Source organism: Garra rufa, chromosome 5, assembly GCF_049309525.1.
Source record: "Garra rufa chromosome 5, GarRuf1.0, whole genome shotgun sequence".
Classification (NCBI taxonomy): Eukaryota; Metazoa; Chordata; class Actinopteri; order Cypriniformes; family Cyprinidae; genus Garra; species Garra rufa.
This window is the reverse complement of record NC_133365.1, coordinates 11,840,868-11,863,515: the sequence shown is the minus strand read 5'-3', so window position 1 is coordinate 11,863,515 and position 22,648 is coordinate 11,840,868. Positions and strand designations below refer to the sequence as shown.

Here is a 22,648-nt window from a genome sequence, read left to right as displayed (position 1 = left end):
TAACAAAAAAAATGACTAGATAGAAGGCCATTGCACTGGTCATAAAAGTTTGTGTTTATATTACCATAAATTATAGACGTAGCCACTGTATAAATTAGCATATATTTTAAATGCTAAATGGTGCAGCCTGTTCCATGAGGTAGATTGCCGGCATTGGAATTAGTATTCCAGGCATGGTAGACACTTCATTGTTTTGTTTTCAGGGCCTCATAAAAGGCTGGAGTGGTGTACGTACTGTAGAAGTGAGTATTGATACAGTACAAATAGCTAAATTTACGAATTACGAGTTTTTTACAACTATCATTCGTTCACTTTATAAAGATATTTGAATTTGAAAAATGCATACTGCAACAGTGCTTATTTTTGTCCACGAAGTGGTCAGTGACAAAAGCATGTAAGCAAGCTGATTTATGTGGCTGCTTATAATAACAGCATTCATCATTATCTCACACAGTTTCTCATAATCAGATGGCAGTGCAGATTGCCAAATAGTTTTTCTTTGCCTGCAGTCATCTTTGGAGGACGTCATTGGGACATTCTCCAGCGCTTGTGACGCCTGATTTGCTTCATTTGGCCATCGCGATGCCCTTGTTTTTGTTGCTGTCAGTCTTTGTCAAGCGGTTTTCAACCTGTTGCACGAGGCAGCGGCGTGTCGATTGGCACAGCTGAGGCGAATGCAATAAAATACAGATAACTTTAATGACATGGCCCAGCCTGCACATGAGTGCTGATTTAAAAGTATGTTTTAGTGGCTGTTTTATGAAAGATTACGAGAAGAAAGAAAAACAACCAGAATCAACGTTAGAGCTTCATCTGAAGCCTCTATTTGTGTCAAAGAGCAAAGGCTATAGGATCATGATGTTTGGGTTGTACACCGTGAGTGAATATTTGCACTGTTTGTTGTTTGCTTTTGGCATCTGATAGAGCGTTTGGACCTGGAAACTGTGACGTGTGACGTCAGACTTAACAAGCAGATAAGAACGACACATCTGGCTGTTGACTGCACATAAACACATAAAATTCCAAGTTATGATCCCCACCGAGGCTAAATGTCGAAAGATAAGGCACTTTAATGAGGATGGCATAAGGTGTTGCAGTGTTTTGACAGTGAATGACGTGAGCACAGCTAGTTGGAAACCTGCGGAGTGGTCCTCGGGGAGTGAATTTACTAAGCCAGAGATATGTCATTATAGCCTTGCTTATTTTGCATTCTGTGCCATGCTGCCAAAGTCGGACAGAGGGGCGAGACAGTAAACCCTTATGCTCGGTAGCGATATAGCACGAGTTTGCACAGCGATATTATTTCCATGTGCACGTTCACACTATGCTTCTATATAGACCCCCAGGTGCATTAAATGCGGCGCAACCAACGGTAAGTGTGCCATGTGTTGCCTCTTTGCATTCCTCAGCTCATTTGTAACTAGTGTCAGTGGGAAAATCCAGATTTTTGAAATATTGCTGGCTGGAGCTGTACCCCATGGAATCACTGGAGAGCCAACACAGGGCCTGTAGTGTACTGTGCGCTCTGTAATTAAAGGGTGCTATAGTGCAGGAATACTGAGGTGAAGTTTGTCCCACTCAGCTGAGGATATTTCAAGCAGCGCATTACACTGACTGAGCTGTGGGGAAAGTTCCAATCCTCTGAATCTTCCTATTTATGGGACACTTTGCAACTTTTTTGAATTTAAAAAAACCCTCTGTTTGCTTGCTTGTTTATTTATTTATTTTTGACCTCCTCACTCCATGGGAAAATATTTTGTACCTCAGACTGTGTTTCTCTTAGAACAGGTCAAAAAGAAGTTATTCTATGGTGCTTACATAATTGAATCAATGCCACATGTTCTTGTAAACCTGGCCAGTAGCAGAAAGGTCATAATTAATCTTAAATTAACAACACTGCGTGTTCTCAGAATTGAGACGATAATAACTTAATGTGTGTGTTGGATTAGTGGTCTGTAAAACTCTTACGAGAACACAGTGCTTTATTTTGTTTGCCACAAATAGAAATGGGAATCGGAAGGAAATTAGCGATTCCGGTTCTGGTACATAGAGTATTATCATACAAACATACAAACAGCGTTATTTAATGTGTTGACGGGATTTCCACTGAAATAGGAAGTTAGGGCGGGACATATCGAGTAGCTCATCACCTTCTGTTCATTGCTCTTCATCATTGTTGTTTATAATACCGAGGATGTCTAACCGTTTGCGACGTTTGATCTCTTCCATTGTGCTTTAAAATACAGCATTCTGTGTAGAATTCAAATGGGTTGGATATTTGACCCTGGACCACAAAACCAGTCCTAAGTAGCATGGGTATATTTGTAGAAATAGCCAAAAATACATTGTATGGGTCAAAATTACGCCAAAAATCATTAGGATGTTAAGTAAAGATCATGTTTCATGAAGATATTTTGTAAATTTCTTACTGTAAATATCAAAACTTAATTTTTGAATAGTAATATGCATTGCTAAGAACTTCATTTGGACAACTTTGAAGGCGATTTTTCTGAATATCCAGATGTTCAAATAGTTAATTAATTTAATCTCAATTAAAAAAAAAATTACCCTTATGACTGGTTTTGTGGTCCAGGGTCACATGTGTCATGGTCCACACCATATGTGCAATATTGTCTCACTGGAAGACTGGAACACTGTGTGCAGTTTGTGAAGGTTTGCATGACACTGACACAAAAATCTTTCTCCCCATTGAAAACCATGTTTAAACTGTCTGAATTGCTCCCTATCCCCTAAATAATGCAATATATAACATGATAAATGTGTAAACAAATGACCATTTTTAGCCGCAGCTTTAGTGTCTTTTATAGTGCAAGGGTTGGGACGCTTTAGATTCAACAGAGCATTTGATTGGTCAGGAAAATATATTGAGTCTTTTAAATGTGAATTTTGTAGTGCTGCCCTGAAAGATTTTTCTGGTTGACTAGTAGTTGTTCATTTTAAGCATTGGTTGACTATTAGTCGCACGTTTATTAATAAACCATATAAATTATAATACTAAGTCTTTAATTGCCTACATAGCCTAATATGTGCTCAAACGTATACATAAAGCTTGCCGCAGCACACCGGCAGAAGTAATGATTATGAATGTGTCAGGGAAAAACATTAGGGAGGCTGCATTAACGCCTGCACAGAATTTATATTTTATACGGATTACATATGAGAATATTTGTTTTCTGTTTGAATTGGATCATTCAAAAGTAGACATTTCACTCTCTATAAATACATTTTTCATGTCTGTAAGGCTGTATACACGGTATACGTGGAGTTTCGAAGGTTTGCGCTCAAGTTCAGAGACCAAGATGGCAGAAAGCTCATTCTGTGTGCTTTATTTTACAAAGCACAACATTTCATTGTTATTCTGAGTGCTTTTTTCTAAATGACCAAAATTGATGGAGTATTTTAGAAGCAAGTGACTGTACCAGCGACTCTATCTGTCATGCAGTGAGTGCCCTACAATTTAGCTTTCACACTTTAAACAGACACTTAAATAGTGCACATTTTTTCTGGGTAAACAGTAGATTGAGCTGCCATGTAAAGTTGCTACTACTTACATGTTTCAGATGAAAAGCCATATTTGAGGTGGATGAATGATAGGTGAGCTTTTGAATGGTAGATGGTAAAATAATGTTCAGTAAGTTAGATTAATTGAGAACTACACCAACTGATTCATAAATTATGATTCATTAAAAAGAGCTGGCTTAAAGGGGACATCAAATGCAAAATTTACTTTTACATGGTGTTTGCATATAAATCTGTGGACAACCACCCTACAGTGATAAAAATTCACTCACCCCCCTTTTTTATTTATCAAGCTGTTTTGATTTTCTGAGCAGTATGACGTCATATTGCCCAAGCCCTGCCCACAACTGCTGACGGACTGTCTAGTATTAGCATATTTCCACCATTTTCTCCGCGCTCGAGCAGCTGTAGCAACAACAATGTCTCATAAGCAATGCGGGTGTTTTGTAGTTGGATGTAAAAGTGAACATAACAGTCTTCATTTTCTCCCAACATCAGAGCCACTGAGCCGTAGTGGATTAGTTTTGTTTTTGATGGTAAAGCGCCACCAAATACACAAAAAATTGAAGAAAAGAGGGGCAGAGTGAGCAGTAGCTCATTATCATTTAAAGAGACATGCACCAAAATGGGTCGCTGTGAGCAGAGCTGTTTTTGACAAGGTACAAAAGTGGTGTTTTACATGACCATTGAGGAATTTTAAGTATGTTGCAGACTTTTCATGAATACCCTAAAGAATTGTACTAACTTGTGGAAAATGGGCATCCGATGTCCCCTTTAAATTTTGATTTCATGGGGACTTTAAATACACCATAACATTGTATCATTTTTTGGTTCTTGGAGTCGTAAATGTCTAAATTAAATTCAGTAAGTGAGTCAGATTTATTGAGAACTACACCAACTGATTCATAAGTTGTGATTCATTAAAAAGAGCTGGCCTAAGACGAGTCTTTCATTCGGGAATCAAACATTATTTGTCTCACTGTATGTTTTTAATTTGGCGAAAAGAACTGGCTTAAAAGAGCCATTCGCTCGAGAATCTGTGTGTTGTATTTGTGCTAAATAGTAACACAGGGAACACTTTCAGAGTCTTTTAGTTTGGTGGAAAGCATGTGTGAGAACTGTTAACAAAACCAAAAAATGATAAAAATCATTTAGTTACTGTATTATTATTCATAATTATCTTGGTTAGCAACCCTACATTACATAAGATTATAAATGTCAGCCAGGTGACGTTGATAAGGGTGGTTACCCCAAATGTATTGTTTTGAATGATAAATAACATTCTGTTCTTTCTCGTTTTGCAGTGGTCATCATGTGTGCCAAGGCAGACACAGTACGAGACCTCATGCTGGCAGCCCATCGGCGAAAATTAACCAGCGACAACCACATTTTCTTCAACATTGAGCTTTTCAACTCTTCTTCCTATGGTAAAGCTCCACTACTGTACTTATGGTTGTTGTGCAGTGATTACAGAGCTTATCTCTATTCCCAAGATGAGCCATAGTCAGACAAGATTGTCCCTTTAGCACAATGAAGCTATCTACACTGAACTGCAAAAGAGGCCCAGCTCTTCTGCTTGATAGAGATTACATTCAAGAGACACTTGGCTCAACACAATAGCGCCTGGGTATTGTCTGGTGTGCAGGTCCAGGATGTTCCACTGATGTTCTTGTGCATATCTAAAAGTCCCATTGTTGCCACAAATGTAACAGAGTAGATATTTCAGCCATTGTTTTTGGTTTTATCAGCAGAAACAGGCAAAACATGCTTGTATAGTGTCCATATTTTAAGAGACATACTTTTCTTTGACAAATCTTGTGATAGGCTCATTTAAACATGAAATACTATAACACAACATTATTTTACAGGGGATGGATCCTGGAGGAGAGGAGACAAATATGACAATGAGGCAAAAGCTGCCTACAGCTTTCTCAACACTGTAACATTGCTTAGGTCCACCAAGCCAGAGTTTGAAGAGTTCTCCATGGAAATGAAAAAGTCACTACAGCAATCGGACAACCCTGTTTGCGAAGGCTGCAGTGCTGTACGTGAGTCTTTGAAACAAAATGATTGAAAATAATGATGTAATAGTGAATACTGTCAATGTTCAAAAGCCAAATGCATTTCATCATTTTATTGGATTTCATATTCATTTGGTCAAGCATTTGCAGATCTAAATTCCTACAAACATTTTCTTCATCCTTTCGATAAATGAGAAATTAGGGACACACTATTTATTTGAACTATATTGGTTATGTCATCCAAGATGTTCATGTCTTTCTTCAGTCGAAAAGAAATTAAGGTTTTTGAAGAACACATTCCAGTATTTTTCTCCATATAGTGGACTTCAATGGGCATCAATGGGTTGAAGGTCCAAATTGCATTTTCAATGCAGCTTCAAAGAGCTCTAAAAATCTGTTCTTTTACTAAAAAAATGTTTATACTATTTAATTTAACCACAAATGCTCGTCTTGCACTAGCTTTGCGACGTGCGTCTATGGCTTCACGCATTATGTAATAAAAAATAAAAATTAAAAAAATTAAAAAGTATATACATTTAATTTTTTTTTTTTTTTAAATGACAGATCGTTTCACTAGATAAGGTCCTTATTCCTCGCCAGGGATTGTGTAGAGCCTTTTGAAGCTGCATTGAAACTGCAATTTGGACCTTTAACCCATTAAAACCCACTGATATTGAATATTTTATTATTGATTCGCGTTGTTCAGTCACCTGTAGTGGTGAAATGGATCGTAGTTGATCATTTGTATGCATTTCCATGTTTCATACAGTTTGTGAACACAGAATTATTTTGCTCTTTCGCTTCTCCCTGCGCTTGAATGTACGTTTACAATAGCAATAGTCAAAAGTACATTGTATAGGTAAAAATGATCCATTTTTCTTTTATGCCAAAAATCATTAGGAGATTTAGTAAAGATCATGTTCCATGAAGATATTCGGTAACTGTAACTTAATTTTTGAATAGTAATATGCATTGCTTAGAACTTCATTTGGACAACTTCAAAGGCAATTTTATCAATATTTAAATTTTTTTGCACCCTCAGATTCCAGATTTTTTCAAATAGTTGCACCTCAACCAAATATTGTCCTGTCCTAACAAACATACATCCGTGGAAAGCTTATTTATTAATTTAAATAAATTGACCCTTATGACTGGTTTTGTGGTTCAGGGTCACTTTTTATTTGTAATTTTTCTATTTATCTAGTTCTATTTAGGTCTATTTATCTAGGCTATGCTTGTAATTTGTTCTTATTCGTCTTTAAAAATGTTCGACCTTTATTAGTTATGCTGCTAGTTTTTTTGCTCATCTGTTTTTTTTTTTCGTAATATAATCCGAACCATAAATTTTGAGAGCTGTTGCAACCCTACTCTCATTATTTGTTATTTGAACAAAAAATACAATCACTGAAGTTTTCGATCATGCTGATTTGTCCACAGTGAAGTTCAGCTGATGTCTTTTTTTAAGCTAGTTAAATTTATTTTGGGCTAAAATCGGAAGAATGCCTGCTTGAAGGGCTACCTAGGGATTTTGTGCGCCCTGTACACCATCCACATTGTCCCCTGTGAACGGTATACAGGCAAATCAGTCACTCAATCAATCAACCATAAGCCCGCTTCCTGCAATTCCATCCATTTTATGGCCTGCAATGTTCAAAGAGCAGCTGATTCATTTATTCACTCAGTTTAAAGTCAAAATACAGTGCATTCACACTTTAAGTGCTTTTCAATGGGGTGACTTGGCGTTCCATACAGGCCCCATATTTTGGTCTGGCTCTTTGTCCCCATCATGTCAGCTTCCTTTGAAAAGCCGTCAAAGCTTTTCTAAGGAAGACAGCGGGAACTGTCTTTCTGAAACAAACAATTGTGGACGAATCGAAGTGCCAAGGTTAATAACCTCAGTGGGGGCCCTGCCACTTTTGACTGGCTCAATTGCTGTATCAACAGGAGCCATAAAAGACTGAAGCTGGACCTTCACAGGGGACCACCGTCAAATAGAAAGAATTCAGAAAGTATTCAGACAAAGCCCATTCTCGTTCCTAATATGAATGTCAAGACTTCAGTGTGCCGAGCACAACTATTTCATTGTACGAGTGCACTACGCAGAGAACCAGAAGCTTTACCTGACAGAAGCACAGGCTAATGTGATGTTTCACAAGTTGGCCTTCTCCTTGTAGCTGCCGCTTGTATCTGCTCCGTTTTTACTGACAGCGGTGTTCATGCTGAATTAATGAGCTGGATGAAGAATGCTCACTTTATTCATTAAGGAAGGTGATACATTTTTGGGAATTGGCTTACAGTGAGTGGTGTTCTTATGAGCATCCACACAGATTTTAGCAATTCATACTAGCTGCCAGGAAATGCAGCCATACTCATTTGCAAAGAGCCCCCCATATGCAGAACGTAAATCTGCTGGAGAAATGACAGTTTCCACTCTTAACGTTCTGGAAGGTCGACTCTACAGTATAATCCAGCAACAAAGAAAGACCTTTGAAGATTCATAAAATGCGGATATTTAAAAAGTGCTGTTTTAGATCCAAAGGCGCCGTCAACCGTAGGTCCTTAGCGACTCTAAAATGACTGAGTCTGTGAAAAATGCGAAGCATTTTTATGCACTGATGACCAGTAGGTGGGTGTGTTGGATTACCACAGTCATTAGGAACATGTTTTATGGTTAACAATATAATGTATTACATGTTTTATGTGTTTGATTGGATTTATCCAAAGTTTTCTTCCACTTGGAAGAAAATGATCCTAAAAACAGGCAACATTCCTCAGAATCATTACCTATTTTTTTTCTAGCTGAGAAACATCATCTCTTCAAAAGAGGCAAAGTATGAATTGGGTCAGACCGACATGTATTTTATCTTACTTGGTAATAGTTGTCATATGTTGGCCCTCAGGTTTATCTGTTACTTATTTTCCTCGAACTTCGGCTCGCCCTTCGCTGTGCGTCACTGCAGGTTATCAAGTTCCGGCATGACAAAACCACTGAGGCTCAATTAATCCCCAGAAATTCTATTCGCACAGATTTAGCATTTCTAAAATACCTCCTCAGGTGTTTATAATATAATCAGAGCTAAACTCGAGTCAATTTGGGGTCATGTTTCAACTAATGAGGTTTTAATGCTTGGCAAGTGGCTCTAATAGAAAGTGTTTTTACATTTATCAGTTTAGTGATTTACATGTTTTTCCAAAATAATAACTGAAGGCAGTAATAATTTAAACAATTTTATTTATATTTTATATTTTATATAAATATATAATTTTAATTTATGAACTGATGTTCAGCTGTTTTTTTAATAATTAACTTATTTTTATATCATTAGTCATCTGAGCTAAACACTGGTGACAGTCACGGAGATGTACATTTAATTTCAACAAGCTGATTGCTCACTAAAAAAAACACAAATCAGGTTTTCAGGCTGTTTGAAATTTGATTTTGAGTCTGTTAGCTATTTACATACTTTAAGTAGTCCTCCTATTATATTGTTTATTCAGACTGATTCACGAATGCAGAATGTGCACGAACCCAAGAGGCGGGATTTATCGGATGAACCAATCATAGCCGATCATAACTAGTCATATCCAATCATATCGTGCTGGAGGCATTGCCTCCTCTCACGTGACTTCCCCCCATTCATTCTCAATTACCCCCCACCAAACTCACTGAACACTTTAGGGGGTCTTTTAAAACTCAATGGGCTCAGGGGAGGCAAGAGATGCGGACTTACGCTGTAACTGTACCTGCTGGTGTTGCTCTTGTAGTGATTTATACTCTTTTTAATGTCATACTTTGTGATATTTGCTTTGTTTTATTTTTGCATTATGGAATTTCTTCTTATAAATTTTTTTGAGGAGATACTGCCTCCCTGGCCTCCTCAGAGGAAACGCCCCTGATATATCTGTCTGTTCTTGAGCAAGAATGCTGCAAAGTTATTAAAAACAATTCAACCTGAGAAGGAGGATAGTTAAAGCAACTAAAACATTCATTAGAGATAAACAAACTCAATACACTAGATTGCATATGAATGTAAGGCCACCCATGGTTGCTTCTTTCCTTTCCTTCCTTTAACAACTCTTATCTAGAACAAGATAAGCAGTCAAGCGCTTTGCTGACCATTAAGGGTCTCTAAAGCCATCGCACAGGATCTGAACACACTGTGGCTGAATGGCTAAACTGAGACAAACAAAGGAAGTCACAGACTTATTACAGACAGTTCGTTCTTCTTTAGTCTTCTTCAGTCTTTTTCAGCTATAGAGGACTAAAACATGAAAAATATATAAATAAATGAGGAAATGTGAAAATGGAAAAAACAATCAAACATAAATACATGACTTAATGGCACAAATTTATAAATTCATTTTTACAAATTTAATAGCAGAAATGCACAGGTATATTTATGTAGCATAGGTATATTTGAAGAAATAGCCAACAATACATTGTATGGATCAAAATTATAGATTTTTCTTTTATGCCAAAAATCACTAGGATATTAAAGGGATAGTTCACCCAAAAATGAAAATTTGATGTTTATCTGCTTACCCCCAATGCATCCAAGATGTAGGTTACTTTGTTTCCTCAGAAAAACACAAACGAAGATTTTTAACAAAAACCAGTGCAGTCTGCCAGCCTTATCATGGACATGAATGAGCACCAACCCTTTAAAAGTAAACAAAAACATGCACAGACAAATCCAAATCACACCCTGTGGCTCGTGATGATACATTGATGTCTTAAGACACGAAACGATCGATTTTTGTGAGAAACTGAACAGTATTTATATCATTTTTTACCTTTGATACACAGCCACGTCCATCTGTCATGAGCACGAGTTTGGCATCAGTCACGTCACATGAGCACGCGCTCTGGCGTAGAATACGCAAACGCCGGAAGGGGAAATCAGTGAAAAGTCCCGGATGAGTTTGCGCAAACTAATGTAATCTTTTAGCTTTAAATCGGTTTAAACAATCAGGATACGCGCAAGTAATTACCATTTTGAATAGCCGCTATACCCACAATCTCTGTGCTCTGTGTAAACAATGAGTGTCGTATACATGCGACAGATCGCTTCCGGCGTTTGCGTATTCTACGCCAGAGCGCGTGCTCATGTGACGTGACTGATGCCAAACTCGTGCACATTACAGATGGACGTGGCTGTGTATCAAAGGTAAAAAATGATATAAATACTGTTCAGTTTCTCACAAAAAACGATCGTTTCATGTCTTAGGACATCAATGTATCATCACGAGCCGCAGGGTGTAATTTGGATTTGTCTGTGCATGTTTTTGTTTACTTTTAAAGGGTTGGTGCTCATCCATGTCCATGATAAGGCTGGCAGACTGCACTGGTTTTCGTTAAAAATCTTCGTTTGTGTTTTTCTGAGGAAACAAAGTAACCTACATCTTGGATGCATTGGGGGTAAGCAGATAAACATCAAATTTTCATTTTTGGGTGAACTATCCCTTTAAGTAAAGCTCATGTTCCATGAAGATATTTTGTAAATTTCCTACTGTGAATATATCAGATTTTTGATTAATATTATGCATTGCTAAGAACTTCATTTGGAACTTCAATTTTAAAGGAGATTTTCTCAATATTTTGATTTTTGCGCCCTCAGTTTCCAGATACGTATTTTAATAGTTGTATCTCAGCCAAATATTGTCCTATCCAAACAAACCATACATTAATGGAAAGCTTATTTATTCAGATTTAATGTATAAAAATTGACCCTTATGACTGGTTTTGTGGTCCAGTGTCACATATAAACAGTGCAGCATAATTGTGGTACAAGGATAAAGAATAAAACCTTTGTATTTCTTCAAAGGTTTTCTTATCAGGTCATCACAGAATATACAATCCAGCCATTGCAAATGGACTTTGATTCTCATCGTTTGACGATGTTTTACCACTCATCTTAGGCCATGTCCACACTAATACGTTTTCGTTTGAAAACGCATCTTTTTCTCTCCGTTTTGGCCTTCCGTCCACTCTGAGACGGCGTTTTTGTCAAGGAAAACGGAGCTTTTTGAAAACGCTCTCCAAAGTGGATAAATTTGAAAACGTCGTTTTCGCCTTGTAGTGTGGACTGTGAAAACGGAGGCTTTTGAAAACGATGACGCATATTTAGTCATGCGACGTATATTGTACCAATAAATATTTATGTTTACAGCAGTAATTGTGCCTGTGCTATTCACTGTCACACTGTTGCTAAAGAGATTTACCTTGTACACTCTTCAAATTACAGTCCTAAAATGATGGCAAAAAATTTACTCAGTTGCCGTCCTGCAAAACATGACGACAACTGCTTTTCAGATAAAATACATAGACATAGACGCGTCAGTGAACGATGAGATATTTCCGTAAATGATCCCGGCAGAAGAACTGCGTGAAAACTTATTACGTCTGTATAATTTTGAAGGCTTTACGCATGCGCAGTAAGGTGAATTTGACATTTTCCTACGTTTCAGTGTGGACGAGAATCTTTTGGAAAACGCTTGGAAACGCTAGTGTGGACGGAGAGCGTTTTAAAACGAAAACTCCGTTTTCAAATGTATCCGGATTAATGTACACGTAGCCTTAAAGGCTTCATCATATAAGGTTTTGAGTTGTCTTCAATCAACAAGAAAAAGTCCTACTGCAGCTGTTGAATTCCAAGTGACTAAAAGCTCTTCACGTACAAAATGGAAGATATCCGAACATTTGGTTAGCTTTCATTTTTGTTGCATTCCATTTTGAGGATATAGGTTAGGAAATAAATAGAAAAAAAGTGCGAAATGAACATTATTAATTTTTCATATTCCATTTTTTCTTCTCCATAGATGGCATCTTAAAGTTTTATTCTGGCCTTTCTGTCATTGCAGTACAGCTGGTAGTGACAGTAAGACTGCACTGGGTAATTTTTTCACCGGGGTGAGGAAACTGACATGCGGTTGCACCTTTTCATGCCAGAGCCTGAAGTTAATCAGCCCAAATAAACAGAAACAGGCTTATTGGTAAAACAGTGAGTCCAGTGAGCCCTGAGGATGAGTTACATTCACTCTAATGATGCAGGGCTTGTTTTGGTTTAATCACTGCAGTTCAGCCAACTATGAATTAGTGCCGTTATGCAGTTTTCTCTCCCCTCCCGATATCTATGGAGGAATTTAACCCTAGGAACTTTATATATGTAAGAATATATACAAATTTATTAAATGAAAACTGAATTTTAGTCTGATTTTAGTCGAAGTGTGAAAATAAAAATGGGCAGGCTAAAGAAAAACGTACAGTGGATTTATTTATTTTTGTTACATGAGAAATCACTTTATCGTTTAAAGGTGCTGCAAACTGTGATGGAAAACCAGAGATCTCAATGTGGGTGACAGGCCTTGAGACTTCTCCTTTAACTTCTGAGTTAAAATAATAGAAATTTAATCAAAATCTCCTCTATATCCCTTTCATATCACATTCTTGAACTGAGATGGCATCAGTTTTTACATAAACTGTTAGCAATAGTGCCTGATCTTAAATATCAGCAGGGTTTGTTTCGCAATGAGAAAGCATGACATTTTTTTTTTGCACGAGGAATGTTCAGTCTGATACATTGTGTTGCTGAATCACAAGCTGTGCCCTGTATGAAAACACGGCAGGGTTTGTTATGCTCAGAATGCTTGGAGATTTCACCTCTGTTCACGCTTCCAAAAATGAATATGTATATAAACAGTGATATGACTATATCAGCCTTTCCTGCTGTTTCACTCTTATTAGGCAGTTGAGGGTGAATGTAAATATACAGTAATCTTGGCAGCCGGTTATCAAATCTCCCCCGGGCCGCAGACTGACTAAGCCCCAGGTTTTACTATTGTTTGCCTTGGGCTGCGCACACGCAGCATACGGCTCTGCGGCAGGAACGGACCATTAATCCGTATCATAACATAAGCATCTATTAGTATGTGCTTTTCAGTATTCATGGCTGGGTAGCCCATATTATTTTTTAATTGCTTAACATTTCATTGAACAACACAGAGCCGTTTATGGATCCTCTCCATCTTATTCACTCACGATGTTAGAAAACACTGTCTGCAGTTGTTCATTCATTTGCAGTTTAACTGAAGTATGATATCGATAGATTGCTTGTGGATTCTCTCACAATAACCTTTACTTATAGTTTTCTAATAATATATTCTAAATCTATGTAAATGTATTTGTTCAAAAAGAAAGCTATGGAGGTCCAAACAGGGTAAAAATAATAATATATACAGTCAAGCCCAAAATGATTCATACCCCTGTCAAATTCTGACTTAAAGTTACTTTTATTCAACCAGCAAGTTTTTTTTTTGACCGGAAATGACACAGGCTTCTCACAAAAGATAAGACGATGTACAAGAGGCATCGTTGTGGAAAAAAATATTTCTCAGCTTTTATTTACATTTGAACAAAAAGTGGCAAGTCCAAAATGATTCATACCCTTTGCAAACTGTCACAGTCTATGGGAAAATCCAAAGTTCTATACCATTCCAAATAGTCCAAGCTGTTCTAAAGCATCCTAATTACTCTGATTCAGCTGTTTTAACCAACTCAACAGTTGAAAAACAGAAGCTCTCTGCTGTTGGTTTGTGGACAGACATGGCTAAGACAAAGGAGCATTTCAAGGCAGACAGTCCAACAGACACTGCACACCGCTGGGTTCCACGGACACAGACCAAGGAGGTCCACTTCTCCAGATAAGGCACACAAAAGCCCGCTTGGCCTTTGCAAATGCTCATCTGGACAAAGAAGAAGACTTTTGGTCTTTTGTTTTATGGTCAGATGAAACAAAAATGTAATTGTTTGGCCACAATGATGTAGCCTTCGGTAAAAAGAAGAAGCCTTCAACCCTAAGAACACCATCCCCACTGTCAAACATGGTGGTGGGAACCTAATGTTTTGGGGGTGTTTTCAGCCGGTGGACCAGGGAACCTAATCACAGTAAACGGCACCATTAAAAAGGAGCAATACATCAAAATTCTCAACAACAACATCAGGCAGTCTGCAGAGAAACTTGGCCTTGGGCACCAGTGGACATTTCAGCACGACAACGACCCAAAACACAGCAAAAGTGGTGAAGAAATGGTTAGCAAAAACATTAACGTTTGGCAGTGGCCCAGCCAGAGTCCTGACTTAAATCCAATTGAGAATCTGTGGAGGGAGCTAAAGATCAGGGTGATGGCAAGGAGACCCTCCAACCTGAAAGAGTTGGAGCTCATCGCTAAAGATGAATGGGCAAAAATACCATTGGAGACTTGCAAAAAGCTGGTCAGCAATTATAGGAAGCGTTTGATTGCTGTAATAGCCAATAAAGGCTTTTCTATTGATTATTGAGAAGGGTATGAATAATTTTGGACATGCCACTTTTTGTTCAAATGTAAATGATAGATGAGTAACATATTTTTCCACAATGATGCCTCTTGTACATTGTCTTATTATCTTTTGGGAGAAGCCTGTGTCATTTCCGGTCAAAAAAAAACTTGCTGGTTGAATAACTTTAGATCAGAATTTGCCAGGGGTATGAATAATTTCGGGCTTGAGTGTATATATTTTTCCATTGTTTAACAAATTTTTAACAATTACTTACTCTTTTTCTTTCTCCAATAATACAATGGAGGTGTCTCTCTCAGAAGCAAACCTTTTTTTTTTTTTTTTTTACATTGCAGGTTAATATGTTTATGGAGGGGTTCCATGATGCTCTGATTTTGTACGCAACTGCCTTGCGTGAGGTGATGAGCAACGGTCTGACGAAAAAGAATGGACTGGAAATTACGCACAGCATGTGGAACAGAACATTTGAAGGTAATTCACAAAAAATGCTGTTTTTTTTTCTCATCTACGTAATGTTTTGAAGTCAGGCCTCCAAAGTGCTGTGGACACGGCTCTGTGGTGGACATCATTTGCATTTTATAACAACAATTAATCAGCAGCTGCAGTTCTGAAATGCAAATATATACTCAGAGAAGCGTGAGGGTTGACTGGTTCAATTTTGTGTTAAAGTTCAGCGACTGCGAAAGTAAACAGTGGAAGCAAACTTGTCAGTAATCAAGTGAAACCTCCTAATTAGCATGTCTGGATGATGCACCAGCCAGATGGTGTCAGAATAGGATGATTACATGAGAAAATAAACATTACACTTGTGTTAATCAGGCTGATTTTGCATGTGCGCATCTTGGGTTAGGGGTGTAGCATTAAATTAACATAAGGCTATGAATGTGTTCAATGCATAATTGAGAGTTCTGTGTATGAAATATGCACATATCAGTTTGTAGTATTATTCAAGACCTGTTTATTTAAACTATATAAATGTTGCATTAAATTGTCTAAAATACTCTTTTGTTATTCATAATAGCTGCAACAACTTTAATCTATTTACCATCATCTATGGAAGCCAGTATCCACCACTTTTTTTTCTCAGAATTGCATGATATAAACTCGCAATTGAGTTGAGCCCAGTTTGGATGGGAAAAAAGACTGTTCTCAGAATTGAGAGTTTATCTCACAATCTCTAAATTCTGAGTCAGATCGCAACTGCATGTTCTAAACTCAGAATTGTAAGATTTAAACACAATTCAAAGAAAAAAGAATTTGTGAATTTATATCTCGTAATCCTGAATTTATAACTCGCAATTGTGAGTTTATATTTACAATTCTGAAAAAAAGTCAGAATTGTGAGATAAAATCATCATCAGTTCAGTGTACTGGACACAATACTATTCAGACGTTTGGGGTCAGTAAGATTTATTTTAAAGAAATTACTCAATTTATTTAGCAAGAAATTAATCAAAAGTGACAGTGAATACATTTATCATGTAAAATCTATATTTTTCAAATAAATTCTGTTCTTTTAAACATTAAATTCACCAAAGAATCCTAAAAAAGTTTTATTATGGTTTCCAAACACAAATATTAAGTAGCAGAACTGTTTTCAGGATTAATAATAAGAAGACATGTTTCTCAAGCCCCAAGCATATTAAAATGATTTCCAAAGACTGGAGTAATAATGCAGAAAATTTAGCTTTGCCATCACAAGAATTGTATACATTTTAGAATGTTTTCAAATAGAAAACCATAATTATAATAATTAGGGCTGCCCCTATTAGTCGACCAGAAGAGGCTTGGTCGACCAAAATGTATCGTTTAATCACAGAAAAAAAAATTCCACAGGAAGTGGCAAAATCAAGCAGTCCATGATGGACAGATCGTTAATGGCTAGTCTATGTGGTAATATAGTACAACGGGCAGGACATCCAAACGCTCACCTATCATTCATAGACCTCAAATATGGCTTTTCATCTAAAAGATGTATGTATTAGCAACTTTACAAGGCCACTCAATCTAATGTTAACCTAGAAAAATGTGCGGTCACTTGCTCTTAAAATACGCCGTCATTTTTGGTCATACAGATAAGAGTAACACATCTTTCGAATCTGTAAAGTCTCTACATTTATTTATGTGCACTCACAACAACAACAACGAAAGGTTGCGCTTTTGTAAAATAATGAAACAAAACTGAATGCGCTTTCTGCCATCTCTGTCTCTGTGAACTTGAACACGAAACATATATAGAAATTGTTAAGGAAATACTTGGTTGGTAGTAACACTTTTGTCCTAATTAATGAGTCAGGATATGGAGAATCATTATTTTCCTGATATTTACACATTATGTAAATATGTAAATGTTACTCTACAATAAAATCATACTGCAAGTTTCAAAACTCAAAGCAAACTCCTCAGGTTTAAAACATGAATTATCCTTTTTGAAATCAGAATTTTAAATCAAGAGAATCAAGACATCATGAAAGACGTCACTGAACACACAGCAACCAATCCTGATCTAATCAATTTACACTGCTCAACGAGTCTCAACAAGCATTGTTTTCATTGTGTTAGTTATGATGAAAGTATTGGTGAGATTGCAAAAATCATGTTGCAATAAGATGACTGCATCATGTGCTCAGTAGACATAATAATCAACACTTTTTACGATTAATTCATTTTGGCCGCTGTTGTAGTAAAAATGCTGTAAAAGCTTTCACATCTAATACTCATTTCATATGCAGATGTTAGCCAATCATAGCAATGGGTGTTACATCGCAATCTCGTAGCAGTCACGCCCCTCAAACAGACCTTTTTTTTTTTTTGTGAAAAAAGGCACCTCAGGAAACAATGCATTTCATGACCCATTTAAATGAAACGTTACACTCTAAGCCTATTATTAGGAAAATAATAATGCATATTTTGTACAAAGAGAACATTGGACTCCTAACACAATGTTCCATTTTATTCCCATTATTATTCACCACATTTGATTTCCATTATTGTAGCTGTGAACCGAGGGTTCGCAGGTATTCTTGCCACTGTGATTCATTAAACTTCCCTTACAAAATAAGTGCTCAGACATGTCTGCGGCCCAGACCCGTCTCAATGACCGCAGCAAGACAACTAAACGTGAAATAACAATGTTTCGATCGGCCAGAATCATCAGGAACAGGGTCATGTTTTCCTGTAAAATGAAATAATATTTTAAAAATCTCAAGAATTTAGGAACACAGATGTACAGATGAAATTACCATTTCTCCAGTCAAAGCCAACAAAAACGGCAGGAGGTGGATGAGATTTCCTGTTGTATTGCCCACCCGGAATTTGTCGACTCTTGCTGGTGTTTTCCTTGGAATGTTTGACTCTTCAAACTAATTAATTTTCTCATTCCTCACATTCCGTTATACAGGCATTGCTGGCCAGGTGTCTGTAGATGCCAATGGTGACCGAAATGGGGATTTCTCTGTCGTTAGGATGACAGACCCAGAGGCAGGAACTCATGAGGTATGCACGCTTAATCATTTCTGCTTTCAAATTCAGGACAATAACTGAAATGTAGACATATCAGATTTCAGCTAATTTACCTCCATGATAATTGTCTTTTTATGCCTTCAGACTGTCATGAGCTACTATGGCAAGAATAGAAGTTTCCAGATCATGCCAGGCTTTAAGAGGGAATGGTTCTATTTGCGAACAGCACCAGAGCCTCCATCCCCAAAACACAGTGACCCATCATGTAAATTACCTCTACTGCTTCAAGACTGACACTTGTTTTTTGTAACAGCATGACATGTGCATGAGTCAAAATTAAAGGTTTATTTCACTTCCAGAATAAATTTTTTTGCTAATTGACTCTCCCCCATGTCATCCAAAATGTTCATGTCTTACTTTCTTCAGCTGAAAAGAAATTAAGGTTCTTGAGGAAATAATTCCAGGATTTTTCTCCTTACAGTGGATTTCAGTGGTGGCCAACGGGTTAAAGGTTCAAATTGCAGTTTCAGTGCAACTTCAAAGGGCTCTACACGATCCCAAAGGAGGAATAAGGGTCTTATCTAGCTAAACTACTTCTTAACCACAAATGCTCATCTTGCACTAGCTCTGCGCCCACGGCTTGCATTACGAAATCACATTGGAAAGGTCATGCGTGGTTTGTTCTTCGTTTGTGTACTTCGTTTCAAAAAGGTAGGGTAGGACAAAAAAACTCAAATTTTCTCCTCCAACTTTAAAATCGTCCAACATCTTTGTTTGACCTTTTTTTGTAAAGAGCGTTCGACTTTCTTTGCACGTTTGTTTTGTAAACACTGGGTTGGTGTGTTTTCCTCAAAAACCTTCATTTCTTTTCGACTAAAGAAAGACATGAACATCTTGGATGACATAGGGCTGAGTATATTATCAGGAGATGTTTATTCTGGAAGTGAACTAATCCTTTAAGACAACAGATAATTATTATTATTTTTATTACTTATAATAGTAATAATAGCACCTTATTACAGACCCCAGTTTGAAAAGCCCCACTCTACAGTAGGTGAACCTCGCTAAATTATATAAATGTGCTGCTTTCCTTACAAATAGTTTCATTTTCTTTCCTAAGCAGGTGGACTAGGTGTATCGGCAGTGACTGGGATAATAGTAGGGGCAATTCTGGGAACGGCTCTCCTTATGGGATTCTACTTCTTTAGGTAAACACAGAAAACTATTTTTTCATGAAATAATGTATTGTATTAATTGATATTGAGTGCTTAAACGTAAGTTAGACTTCTTTTAGAAATATCTGCAGGTGCTTTAGTATTTGTTGAGATATAAAAGAATTAGTACTGTCAATCGATAAAGAAATACTACAGTTACTTCACATTCAGTTTCCAAATTAATGTAGAAACAACATAAACAGTATATATTTAATATTAATGTTTTTATGACTGAAGGTATCATTGATACCAGTTTTACTGATGTCTCTAGTAAATAATTTTTTTCTTAATATTTAACCATTGACTATAGCCATTTAACATTACAGTACAATTTATTAGACTTATTTATTAGAAAAATAACTTCTAATTTAAGTTTACTTAAAACAATCTTCACTTAAACCTATTATTTACCTGTGTCCTTCAGCAAGTAGGAAATATACCGAAACTGTATAAAGTTATCAAACAATAAGTACTAACTGAAATATTGACGAATTCTTAAAGCTACAAAAGTTATTAATTTGCTCATTTTCATTTTGTTCTTTGAATGACAGACATTAAAGCAGCTGGGTTTTTTAGATTATTTGACTGCTATTACTTTAAGAGCTGCCACTACTGAATGTGACGAGGATCTGACATGCATGATAGTAGTTTCATTTGTGCTTTAATATGAAATGATACAGGCTACACCTCGCGTCGCAGCATTTATGCGTGCAATTTATGGTGTGTTCACACTTGTAGTTCAGTTCGTTTGGTTAATTTGGTCCGGAACAAAAAAGGAAAATGATACATTTGGTCCTGGTCCACTTAGTGTTCATACTGGCATCTTTGTCAGCGAACCTAAAGATACCAAACCTAAAGGCATAGTAATACGTCTACAGCCTGATTTTTTGGTTCATTTAGAAGTATTTGGTCCGTGTCGCATTCATATTTTAATCAAACCGCACCATAGTTCGTTTTGGAAGGAGACTGAGCCCCTGCGTTAACTGCATTAAATATTTGTAACGCCATTAAACTGGAAAAATTATGCACTCATTTTGACAGCACCAAAAAGAACAATACAATATCATCTGCATTCATGATATTTTTCTTCACCCTTCCTCAGGAAAAATTACAGGATAACCATTGAACGGAGAATACCTCGAGAAGAGTGTGACATCGGGAAGCACCGTCAGTTGCGGGAAGACTCCATAAGATCCAACTTCTCGGCAGCGTAGTCTGTAGTCGTAAGTCGACTGCTGGGGTGTTCAAATTCGGGGAAGGTGCATCTCAAATGGGTCTGCGAGCTCATCAAACACCATCCCAGGAACCCTGAAATATTTATAGACATGCTGTAGTGTTTTTTCCTTGTAAATGTCTCTTGCTCTTCAATTCGTAAACTCAGGAAAGTTGAATTATTGGAGGAGAAGTGCTCACAAGGCTTCTTGACTCTCTGTAAAGAAAAAGGATCTTTTTTATTTAGCTACAGACCTTTTTTCCTGCCAAACTCGTCTTGAGGAAGCCTGTCAGTTTTGTAGAAAATAGTCAGTTGACTTGAGTCCAATGGGGAGAAGCGGTTACGAGATATTGAGGACGGTAAGAGTGATACTCAGAACCTAAGCTTACTTTAAACGCAACACTCTCACTCACGTTACCTTCCACTACTTGCTTTAGAATGTCCAGTAGAACACACTGATAAACATCCATGCTTTCTTCTTTGTAGACTTTGTCAGGAGGCACTGATGAATTCAAAACTGATGTGAACTTTAAAATGATGTTCCTCTCTGTCAACACGCATCTCAGCAAGCCTTGATGTATCAAATTTGGCTGCATGCTGAAACACTGAACTGTTTTATTTATTATTAGAAATTCAGATTTTCTACAAGTGATTTCATGCATAGGTTTTAGTCCCACTAATTATATTAATCCAATATAATTTCAGCTCTTTTGAATTACACTGCCATGTACAGTATCATACGCGCTGCTGGGTGCCTCATGACCAAATGTTGTCCGACTGATGGTGATAAAACCGACTTAAAAAGTGTCCATTCATGTCAAGGTGTTTGAAAAAGATTTAACAGCAGGAACATAATATAGGCCTCCTCCACCATTACCTTTTTATGTCCGATGTTTTGTACAGCCCACTCTTTATTGTTAAACATCACACTTTTTGATTGCTAGATAGAGATTTCAAGAAAAGGTGATTCTGCTCAAATCATGCCCGGTTTTTCATCGTCCTGCATCCGTGAAGGTGAACTGCAGAGGCAAGTGATTTCTTTGGTTTAAAAAGCTAAAAAAAGGGAGGTTGTCAAGTTATGTAATAGCTAAAGATACATCACAAAATGATTTTATACACAACAGAAGCCGGTCTACCTATCAACAACAGATTTTGAAAAGCTATGTTCAGTTTATATTGCACATGTACATTTTTTTGAACTTTATGTCTTTAGATTGTCTTTGTCAGGAGGTGGTTATCAATAATCAGTTTAATAGCATATAAAGTATATTTTTAACATTTGTGATGATTCAGTAATGATGATGAGATGTAAATGTGAGAACACATTTAAAACCATCTCTATGGTTTGTGCATCAAAAAAAAAAATTCTAGGGTTTTATTCAGGCTTGATATGATGGCAATTGTATACTGATGTAAGTAAATGTATCAACATAAGATGTGATGTTATTTATTGATATTTTTGTAGAGGTTTCATTTTTCTTAGTGTTGATTTTAACATTGTTTCTTGTGTGAAATATACAGAATCCTTTTTGTAAACAGTATATCTGCCTTGTCAGAGCAAATTTTACCTGATAAGTATATTTACAAGGCTTTGTAAACACTCGGAAGAATTGTAACTTATTTAGATTTAGATACATATTGACCAATTAAAACTAAAATTTATGAAACAAAATAGTCTCTGTGTTTACCACTAACGCTCTTACAACTTACAAATAGTAAGGTCTCCATTCTGGAAAGGCCAACCCTAAAGGTATAGTTCACCCAAAAATGAAAATTCTGTCTTTAATTACTCGCCCTCATGTCATTCCAAACCCGTAAGACCTTCGTTCATCTTCAGAACACAAATTAAGATAATTTTGATGAA

At 36.9% G+C, this 22,648-nt stretch overlaps 1 protein-coding gene across 2 annotated transcripts in view; it reads left to right on the top strand.

Annotated features, from left to right (window-relative positions):
* The window catches only part of npr3 (natriuretic peptide receptor 3), a 28,082-nt gene extending 5,640 nt beyond the window's left edge, over nucleotides 1-22,442 (top strand). Inside the window, exons 2-8 of one of the 2 annotated variants that reach the window (XM_073840695.1) lie at nucleotides 4,845-4,967; nucleotides 5,409-5,584; nucleotides 15,231-15,366; nucleotides 18,296-18,390; nucleotides 18,502-18,622; nucleotides 19,481-19,565; nucleotides 20,674-22,442. In XM_073840695.1, the coding sequence (XP_073696796.1) occupies nucleotides 4,845-4,967; nucleotides 5,409-5,584; nucleotides 15,231-15,366; nucleotides 18,296-18,390; nucleotides 18,502-18,622; nucleotides 19,481-19,565; nucleotides 20,674-20,785 (848 nt within the window). In that variant the 3' untranslated portion in view covers nucleotides 20,786-22,442. Of the gene's footprint in view, nucleotides 1-4,844; nucleotides 4,968-5,408; nucleotides 5,585-15,230; nucleotides 15,367-18,295; nucleotides 18,391-18,501; nucleotides 18,623-19,477; nucleotides 19,566-20,673 lie in introns of both variants that reach the window. The other variant, XM_073840694.1, reaches the window with a different exon arrangement.
* Nucleotides 22,443-22,648: the final 206 nt, after the last annotated feature.